Source organism: Scedosporium apiospermum, assembly GCF_000732125.1.
Source record: "Scedosporium apiospermum strain IHEM 14462 chromosome Unknown SEQ_SAPIO_0088, whole genome shotgun sequence".
Classification (NCBI taxonomy): Eukaryota; Fungi; Ascomycota; class Sordariomycetes; order Microascales; family Microascaceae; genus Scedosporium; species Scedosporium apiospermum.
This window is the reverse complement of record NW_015971789.1, coordinates 1321662-1332055: the sequence shown is the minus strand read 5'-3', so window position 1 is coordinate 1332055 and position 10394 is coordinate 1321662. Positions and strand designations below refer to the sequence as shown.

Genomic DNA, 10394 nt, shown 5'->3' with positions numbered 1-10394 from the left:
ACTATTACGAACAATGAAGTAGTATCAGAGATCCCCTTGGAGCACCAGAGCAGCCGCCACTAGGGTCAACCACGAACAGCTCTTTCGGGCCTATCCATCCATACCACTGTGATCCTTGCTGTCAGCTCGACCGGGACTTTGGTCCCCGTTCCAGCACTTCGGAACCACAGAAACTTGCCTGTGTTACAGCCGATGTTCCGGGTCCACTTCCGTCTGGCAGTACGAAGTAGTGTACGAAGTAGTAGTATGTGAGTTTCCATAGTTCCTTAAAAATTGGGTTCAGATGGCGCGCTATAGCCAAGACTTACTCCTCCGTACACATGAACGAAGTAATTTGTCCTGGCGGTTCCCCTCTCGAGGATTTCGACTGAATCTCCAATCGAGGACGGTCTGGCGGGGGAAAGGGGGGAAGGCAACTTCAGATGCATGATTGATCCGCGAACGCCACGGTCCGTCTTCCCAATCTTCTCCTGCTACTCAAGAGGAGGAGGGCGGCTCCTTGGTGCCCGTGTTAGATGCGTCTTGTTCGTTCTGTCGGAAGGCTCTGATTGTTACCAAGGAACGCGGGAAAGAGGGAGGGGCGAAAAAAAAGTAAGTGTGCTCAATTATCTTTTTAGAAAAGATACACGACGATTGGATGTATCATGTCGGCGAGAGCTTGGTAATGGCTTAGTCGCATCTGTAAATGCCCAACTGCAAACAGGTTTGAGTGCTGATATCAAGACGGTTCGGTTGCGAGCGCTGTTGGATGCGAGGATTAGGAGCCCTGGCCGGGTTGGGGATTTGGCCAAACTGCATCTCCTTCCACTTTGAAGATTAATAGATATATATATATATATATTTTTTTCGCGGTGCTCTCTTCTCGTGCAGAAAACGCTCTGGTCGCCTTCCTCGAGAGAAGAGCATCGGTTGTGATCTCGAGTCAAGGCTCTGTAGCAATCGTACGAAGCAGTTGTTAATCCCCTGTCCTGGTTTTTTTTTAGTATAATGTTAATCAATTAATACTAAGTTTGCTAGTCCCAAGGGGCTATTCTCCGATTGGGGCACCCAACAACCAGGGGCAGTCGGGACTTCAGCGCGAACAAGATATCAACACACAGTTTATGAAGTACTTTGGCAAAGTGTACCTCGTAACAGTTCAAGTCTCGATGCCCATGGATCTCTGGGAGCATCTCGACAGCCTGGCTTCCGCACTTTGCAGACATTGATGCTCTCAAGCGAGACAAAGCAATTGATCTAAACTCGAAGTACAAGTAGGAGGTAGACGGAGGTACGTTCGTATTCAAGCATTTCGTGCAATTATAAGACCTCAATTCTGCTCCACACCAACACTCCACACCATCGCTGCATCAAATCCAGGATTGAATTGACATTTGACAATGTTCATTGTCACACGTCCACAGCCAAGCCTTGGTCTCACACCAGTGACGTCAATGGCATTGGGGGTTGCACCACTGGGATTGGATGATCCACTTAGATAGCGCTACGGGAAAGGAAGGGGGTAATCTACATCATCTTTTGGGGCAATGATTGCCGACTGTATCGAACTTGATCGTCAATACTGTGTGCTCTGAGCTCTCTGAAACAAGGGCGGGTCCATCTGCAGTGTGCTGCACTCATCTCATCCCCCCAATGGCAAGGCTCAACGGTGTAAACTAGTTTACAATTGGGCTTGTAAGACTACCACTGCCCAGCGTTGAGAGATTCGAAAAATGATTGCCGCTCTCGCTCCTCTGCATGTGGCGATATTGAGAGAGTGCGGCTACTCAGAACAAAGTCGCCAGAATCACACGATAAAATGTTGAACCTCAGTGGCATGGTTGTGGCGGCGTCGGTAAATCGATAACCGAGAAATCAGCATCGAAGAAAGTACTGATCCCGAAGCAGGTTAGCAGCGAGTTGTGGGAGGGGGAAGACGTAGAGCAAAACAGCAATCAGAGATTGACCAGCCATACCTCACCATTCGTCCAAGGTCTTACATGTATGTATTGAGTATGTGTCCGCACTTGAAGCTCTGCAGCCTGTACGACTTCGAGTCCTGATGCTGCGAGTGGGAAATGGCACAGGATATGCGACCCAGTCAGAGGTGTCCAGCACATCACCAATTCGGGGAATAATTCAATTAAACGACATAGTTTACAAGCCTGGAGCCTCTCTCTACTCTATTTCTTAAACTGCCAAGCTCATGTACCTCATGGACCTTAGAGGAGACCAGCAATGATCGATTGATGTGTTGTGTGACGACAAGTCCACTTCGGCTAGACATGGTATACTGAAGGAGCGAAGACTCTCTCACCGCTCAGTTTAGCAATAGTTTAGTTACATCACATCGCTAAGCCGTCTCCCAAGTCCATCTAGGCTACGAATCATCGCAGGCAGGAGGGGGCATAGCTTTTTAAAATCGCAAACGCAGTTTGATGCTCTGATACGAGAAAGCGAGAAAGAGTGATCCACGTCCTGTTCATTGGGGGAAAATAATTGACATCTTGCTCTTCTTCCTCGTCTTGTTTTCTCGGAACTCGGAAGTTCGAACGTTCGAACGGTACCTCTATTTCCTAAAAAACGTACTGTCCCCCACCGCCTTCCTATTTCCACGTCCCTCAAGAAGTAGCGCGACGCCGATCATGGACGAAAACCTGGGGATGAACACGGGACTTGAAGCGTGAAGTGTACCTGAACCTCGAGTGCGTGCGCTAGACCGGCTGCATCTGTTACCTGTCACTGTGCGAGATTCCTCGATGTACTACTACCCATGAGTCCCGCCCTGCTGCCTCCAATCGCCGAAGCCCGCCAAGGGCGATGGCATCCGTGCTGGGCTTGGCTTCAGAACCTTTGGGACCTTGGGACCAAGATCAAAACGCATGCATTCGAAGCATGAAGTAATCTAAACTACGCATACACAGTAGTTCTCGTCGCGACGAGGAGCGCCCAGCCCTGCTACCACTGGCGATACTTCTTTGTAAGGCGATTTCCGGCGGTTCCTGCCCTGGCCACTAGCCCAAAGCCACGGGGTCGTTATTATTCGGCATTCGGAGGGCCAAGAGATTCCTGACAAGCGACGTTGCTACGCCACTTCGCAGTCTCGTATGCACTCTTTATTCTGGTGAGGGGGGGAGGATGTATCCGAGAGGGTCGTCTCAAACGCTAGCTGGCTTCGATAATTTGTATGCGATGCAGCAGCTCCCCCGCCCCGTTTTCATCAGGGACTCTGCGATCTCACTCTTGCTCTACAACAGACCCGACCTGCTTTCGTAGTCAAGGGCTACCATACTATGCCACCTTATATATGTTGGACAATCGATCTCATGCCGGGAGCCATCGGGCGAAGGGCAGAGCGGACTTTGGGAGGTAGTCTGCGTACAGTTGATGAAGCGTGAAGAAAGAACTTGCTCTACACAGGCAGAGTCGGCTGCGAATTCTCCCGAGGCGGAAGCGCGTCGGTTTTTCTTCGATTTATCTCTTCAGCGAGATTTAGGGACATACCGACGACCCATTTATATGGTCCACTTATACCTCAGTACGAAGTAAGTGCATTAATATCTCTAGGCTCTAGCCGTTCGAAGAAGAGCTGGGCTCTGGTTAAACGCCTCGATGGGATTTCCAGGTTAGGATGAAGGCTCCGCCTGGCCTTTAAAGTATTACGAAGTACACTACTACCTGTAGTATGAGGGTACTTCTACACGAAACCGACGAATGTGATGCTACCCTGTTCACTGGATCAGTTTGAGGAGATAGGCTGGGCGGGCTTGTAAACTTATCGCCGACACGTTGGCCTGAGGTCCCTCAAGTTCTCCCCTCCTAACCAGCGACCCCAGGGTGTATGGTGCTGGAGCAGGAGCAGAATGAGCTTCTGCCATTGATTGACCCCGTCCCGCAACTCTTGGGTGACTTACGAAGTAATATTCGCCCATTCCTACCTTTGTACGAAGTACAAGAATATGAAGTACTTCGTACTTATTAGCATGGACACTACCAGTACTAGACAGCCCATGCGCGAAGTACGAAGTATACTTTCGTGTGAGGTCTTGGCTGAACTACCTAAAATACCTAACTCCACTAGAGTCGAGGAATCGGATGCCAGGCGGATTAGCAGCTGTGGGCAGAGAAAGCCAAGGCGTCTGGTTAGTTGGTACTTTTTTTCCTCTTTTTTTTTTTTTTTTTATTCTTTTTTTATTTTTTTGGGTTGGTATTATGTTCGATGTTATTTCTTGTTTTTTCTCCCTCCACCTTTGCCTCTTCTTGGGCTTCCTGCCTGATCATTGGTCCCCTTTCCCTTGTCCCTTTCCCTGCCCCAAGCCCTTGGGCTCCTGGCTGCGCTCCCCTCCTTTCCTCACTTAACGAACCCTGATTGACCCTCTTTATACAAAGGTACAAAGCGCTACTTGAACTTTGTCCCATGTTCGGTACTTGTAGTCTTGTCGTTGTCTACCGACTGCCTCCCACTCACTGTTGTGACACGCCTGCCAATATCTCCATTCAAACCTTCGACCTTGACAATTCGTAGGCGGTCTTTGGAGGAAGAAGCCTTCGCCTTTTTTCACTTCGCTTTTTGTAACCCCTGTTTGGCATACAATTGTATCTGCTGCCTTGGCCTCGAACCCCCTTGGGAGCAAATCCAAGAAGCAGTGCAGCCAATTCCCCCGCCCCTCATCCCTAAAGTGCTGCCGCTGCTAGCATGCCGCCTAGCCTGACTCTTTACTTGTGCTGAAACGGGTGCAAGATTGGATTGATCAATTCTGTCTCTCCATCCCCCCAGCGAAACCCAGACAACAAAACACGACTACACGCCTCCTTCCTCGAACACAACGAGCCGCCTTCGAGTTCCGACACCCCCTTTCCTCGTTAGTTCTCGTCGTATATCGCTATTTTCTTGGTGCTTCGATTGAATCCTCCAACGCCGTCTTCATCGGCGCCATGGTCGACGACGGCGCGTTAGCCGCCGCAGCGGCCTTCGTCGAATCGCTGGCTATTGACAATAGCCATCTCGACCCTCTTCCATCCGATTATCAATATGACTTCAAGCTCCCCGGCCGCGAGACACCCGGGAAGCGTGCCCTCGAGCAAGAGCTAGCGAAAGTAGCAATTAGAATCCAACTGCTAGAAGATCGGGCTCGCGCCGCATCTGCGTTCCCCGACACCCCAAATGAGACTTCAGACTCCGTCTTTGGCGATGACTCGGGTTCCTCGCTATCGACAAGCAGTCGGCCTCCCAGGCCCGTCGACTGCAAACAAGGTAGCTCGGACGATTCCTGCATTATGGCTGGCCAGCTGACCGAAGATGCCCTCGAAGGCTTGCAAGGTTTGCAAGAACATGTCAAGGACCAGTCGAAGCTGATCCTTCACCAACGTCAAGAACTTGACGGCATCGGTGCCAAGTTGTCGGAGCAAAAACAAATGACCGAAAAGGCCATCGCCGCTATTGAAAGGGAGCGTGTCGCGGCTCTCGAACGGGAGCTATGGAAACACCAAAAGGCCAATGAGGCCTTCCAAAAGGCACTCCGAGAGATTGGCGAAATCGTTACTGCTGTGGCCCGCGGAGACCTTTCGAAGAAGGTTCGCATGAACTCGGTAGAGATGGACCCCGAAATCACCACCTTTAAGCGAACTATCAATACCATGATGGACCAACTGCAAGTCTTCGCTAGCGAAGTATCGAGAGTTGCGCGAGAGGTCGGAACCGAGGGTTTACTTGGCGGACAAGCCCGCATCGATGGTGTCGACGGCACCTGGAAGGAACTTACAGATAATGGTACAGAACATGCCCCTTTTCTGAGTCGACGTCTCTTCATTTTGTGCTGGTGTTGCGGGATGATCATACTGACGAGGGTTTGTAGTGAATGTCATGGCCCAGAATCTCACTGACCAAGGTATGTTTACTTCTTTTAAAGCCCCTAGGCCGCTAATCCACTCCTCCCTCGATGCAAGTTGAAGCTAACAATACCCCGTCGTTTAGTGCGAGAGATTGCATCCGTTACCACTGCCGTTGCCCACGGTGACCTGACGAAGAAGATCGAGCGACCCGCAAAGGGAGAAATTCTCCAACTCCAGCAAACGATTAATACCATGGTGGATCAACTGAGGACCTTTGCTGCCGAAGTCACGCGCGTCGCCCGTGATGTCGGAACAGAAGGTATGCTGGGAGGTCAGGCCGATGTTGAAGGTGTGAAGGGCATGTGGAACGACTTGACCGTCAATGTCAACGCCATGGCCAACAACTTGACGACACAAGTCCGAGATATTATCAACGTCACTACCGCCGTCGCTAAGGGTGATCTGACGCAAAAGGTGCAAGCCGATTGCCGAGGTGAAATCTTTGAACTCAAGTCCACTATCAACTCCATGGTAGACCAACTGCAACAATTCGCACGAGAAGTAACAAAGATCGCCTGGGAGGTCGGTACCGAAGGTCGACTCGGTGGTCAAGCCACAGTCCACGACGTCGAAGGTACCTGGAGGGATCTGACGGAGAACGTCAATGGCATGGCCATGAACCTGACCACCCAAGTGCGAGAAATCGCAAACGTCACATCTGCCGTCGCTAAGGGGGACCTTTCAAAGAAGATTTCCGTTCCCGTGAAGGGAGAGATTCTGGACCTGAAGAACACTATCAACACCATGGTTGACCGCCTTGGCACCTTTGCCTTCGAGGTCAGCAAAGTGGCGAGAGAAGTAGGCACGGATGGTACTCTTGGTGGTCAGGCTCAGGTCGAGAATGTCGAGGGTAAATGGAAGGACCTAACCGAAAACGTCAACACTATGGCTTCCAATTTGACGGTTCAGGTGAGAAACTAATGTTTGAAGTCGGATTACCATCATGGCACTAGTTTTTAACTTGTATGGTTCTGTTCTAGGTCCGAAGCATTTCCGAAGTCACGCAGGCTATTGCCAATGGCGACATGAGCCGAAAGATTAAGGTTGAAGCCCAGGGTGAAATCCAAGTCTTGAAGCAGACCATCAATGACATGGTGGATCGGCTTTCCAACTTCTGTAACGAAGTCCAAAGAGTCGCGAAGGATGTCGGTGTTGACGGCAAGATGGGTGCTCAGGCTAATATCCTCGGTCTGGAGGGTCGATGGAAGGAGATCACCACGGACGTGAATACCATGGCTAGCAATCTGGTAAGAGCCGACATGCCCTACTTACTAAAGATACAATACGGACTTGACTGCCCGTGTGTGAAATAGGGCCCATTGCTGACACGCAGGTTTCTTTTAGACAACGCAAGTGCGAGCCTTCTCCGACATTACAAACCTTGCTACCGACGGCGACTTTACAAAGCTTGTCGATGTCGAAGCCTCTGGAGAGATGGACGAGCTCAAGAGGAAGATCAATCTGATGGTGTCAAAACTCCGAGAAAGTATCCAACGTAACACCCAGGCGAGGGAGGCAGCTGAATTGGCCAACAAGACGAAATCCGAATTCCTGGCGAACATGTCCCACGAGATCCGAACACCAATGAATGGTATCATTGGAATGACACAGTTGACCCTTGACACCGACTTAACACAGTACCAGCGCGAGATGCTTAATATTGTCCACAATCTTGCCAACAGCTTACTAACGATTATCGACGATATTCTGGATCTGTCCAAGATCGAGGCGAGGAGGATGGTCCTCGAGGAGATTCCGTTTACCTTGCGTGGCACCGTCTTTAACGCACTTAAGACTTTAGCCGTCAAGGCGAACGAGAAGTTCTTAGATTTGACGTACAAGGTAGACAGCTCGGTACCGGACCACCTCATTGGCGATTCTTTCCGTCTCCGCCAAGTTATCCTCAACCTCGTCGGGAATGCCATCAAGTTCACCGAGGAAGGTGAGGTTAGCCTTACCATCCGGAAGTATAAATCAGAGACGCGCAAGGGCGAGTATATGATCGAATTTGTCGTCACCGACACGGGCATCGGTATTGCTCCGGATAAGCTCGATCTGATCTTCGATACATTCCAACAGGCCGACGGTTCAATGACCCGGAAGTTTGGTGGAACTGGTTTGGGCTTGTCCATTTCGAAGCGTCTCGTCAACCTCATGGGCGGCGACTTATGGGTGGACAGCAAGTTCGGTACTGGAAGCGAGTTCCACTTTACCTGTAGAGTCCGAGTTGCTCCTGAAGATTCGGTCTCCAGGATGGACTTTAGCCAATATCGTGGACACCAGGTTCTCTTCGTCGACAAGGCGCAGACGAACTTCGGACCTAGAATCAAGGATATGTTGGAGGACATAGAACTGGTACCCGTCGTTGTGAAGTCGGAAGAGAGCCAGTCTATTTCGTCGATGAAGGGTCAGGCAAAAATGCCGTACGATGTGATACTTGTCGACTCGATAGACACTGCCCGGAACCTACGGGCCGTCGACGACTTCAAGTACCTACCGATTGTCCTCCTTGCTCCCGTTGTCCACGTCAGTCTAAAGTCATGCTTGGACCTCGGAATCACGTCCTACATGACGACCCCGTGCACAACGACCGATCTAGGCAATGCTATGATTCCAGCGTTGGAGAACCGCGCGACACCCTCGATCGCCGACACAACCAAGTCATTTGAAATTCTACTGGCGGAAGATAACACGGTCAATCAGCGTCTCGCGGTTAAGATCCTCGAGAACTACCATCATGTTGTTACTGTGGTAGGTAACGGTCTTGAAGCAGTCGAGGCTGTAAAGAACAGGAAATTCGATGTTATTCTCATGGACGTGCAGATGCCCATTATGGTATGGATACCTACCCTTTCCGAACCCATTCCCATACCCGCACTCAACACTCCCCCCAAAACAAAACAAAAAGATAAACGTAGACTAATCTCTTCAAACACAGGGAGGATTTGAGGCTACGGAGAAGATTCGAGATTATGAGAGAATACGAGGCGGCTATCGCACTCCGATCATCGCGCTCACGGCTCACGCTATGATGGGTGACCGTGAAAAGTGCATTCAAGCACAGATGGATGAGTACCTATCAAAGCCGCTCCAGCCCACCCACTTGATCCAAACCATCTTCAAGTGCGCAACACTAGGCTGTGAACTCCTTGAGAAGAACCGGGAACGTGAACTCAACCGGCAGGCGGAGACGGTAGAAGCAGCCAAGCACGGACTCCCCCACAGGCCCTCGCTTGAGTCAAGAGCCTTCGCATCGACGGAGTCTGCCAAGAAGGGAGCTAGTGCCGCCGCGGCTTCGGCCACTTCAGATGATGCCTTAGCAAGGGTAAGTCAGGCCGCCGCTTCTCAAACATCGCGATTTTCGAACAGGGGTTGCTGATACTGTTGCCATTTAGCACTACATGCGGTCTCAGGGCAGATAGTCCCGAGCATCCTTCTATTAGCGCCATCATTCTCGATGAGACGCTGATGGCAGCCAAGCGCTTCCTATCTCTTGCTCTCGACCTCGCCATTTTCCGGCTCTTTTCTCCGACGAGTGATCTCGAACGACCAATACCCCCACTCTTCCTCTCGTTGCCTATATGGTCTTACACCGCTGAGGCCTGGCAACGTCATATCACTCGGTCATATTTAGTGTTCACTGGATGATGAAGCATCTGATGCGGATATACGGATGATTTTTCAGGTTTAAAGCGTTGTGGGCGTCTCTATATACCTAACTAACCCTTGTTTTATCACGGTTTTTCATAACTTGTCGCTTTTGGAAATCTCATTTGCACGCATATCCCTGTATTTTTTTTTTTTTCGCCCCAGGGAAGGGGCGCATTTATACTGCTTTCTTTTTTTCTTCTTGTTTTGGAAATATGGGATGAAGCCTGTACTCCTTTCATCAAGCCGAGGCGCAGATCCCGACCTCGTGAAAGGCGAGGCAAGGCTTTGGATTGACGCAAGCAGATGAGCAAAAAGGACCCATCCTGGGCATTTCATGTTTGGATGTTGTCTTCCTCTTTTATTGGTTTACCTTTTTCGCGTTTCATTATCCTCTATGCATGCTTGTTTCTAATGTCTTTTTTTCTTCTCTTGGACCAGGCTACGGGGACGGTGGATATGGTGTTTTGGTTGTTGATTTGAACTTTTGAGACGTACCATGTTCAGGGTATTATTTTTCTTTGCTAAAGAGCGAAGATTGGCAAATGAAAACAGTTAATTCATCTTATACTTTTTCACATTTCTTACTTCTTGGATCTTGATATATGAAATATCTCTGTTGGTTTATCGGGTTTTTTGTTGGGGTTCATGGAGATTGATCTGTTTCTTCGCTGATTTGGCCCTTTGCTTCGCTGCCAGTTAAACCTTTCTTCCATCACCAAAGCAATGTGGAAATGAGGAACTTCGTCAAGAGCACCGAGGAAGGAAATTGGGGAACATTTGGCTATCGACCAAGACACCGGGACAGATGTCGACAGGGCTTTAAGAGACCGAGGCTCCCTGACGCGCTTCTTTGCCAATTATTCGTATTGTCG

General features: G+C 50.0%; 1 protein-coding gene across 1 annotated transcript; it reads left to right on the top strand.

Moving 5' to 3' along the window:
* Positions 1 to 4914: 4914 nt before the first annotated feature.
* On the top strand, positions 4915 to 9293 carry SAPIO_CDS3357 (Histidine kinase 1; the record flags this gene model as incomplete). The annotated part of the gene is made up of 7 exons (XM_016786167.1): positions 4915 to 5749; positions 5835 to 5867; positions 5954 to 6780; positions 6852 to 7118; positions 7216 to 8706; positions 8810 to 9196; positions 9267 to 9293. 7 exons carry the CDS (start codon positions 4915 to 4917, stop codon positions 9291 to 9293), a joined length of 3867 nt encoding a protein of 1288 aa, XP_016644173.1.
* Positions 9294 to 10394: the final 1101 nt, after the last annotated feature.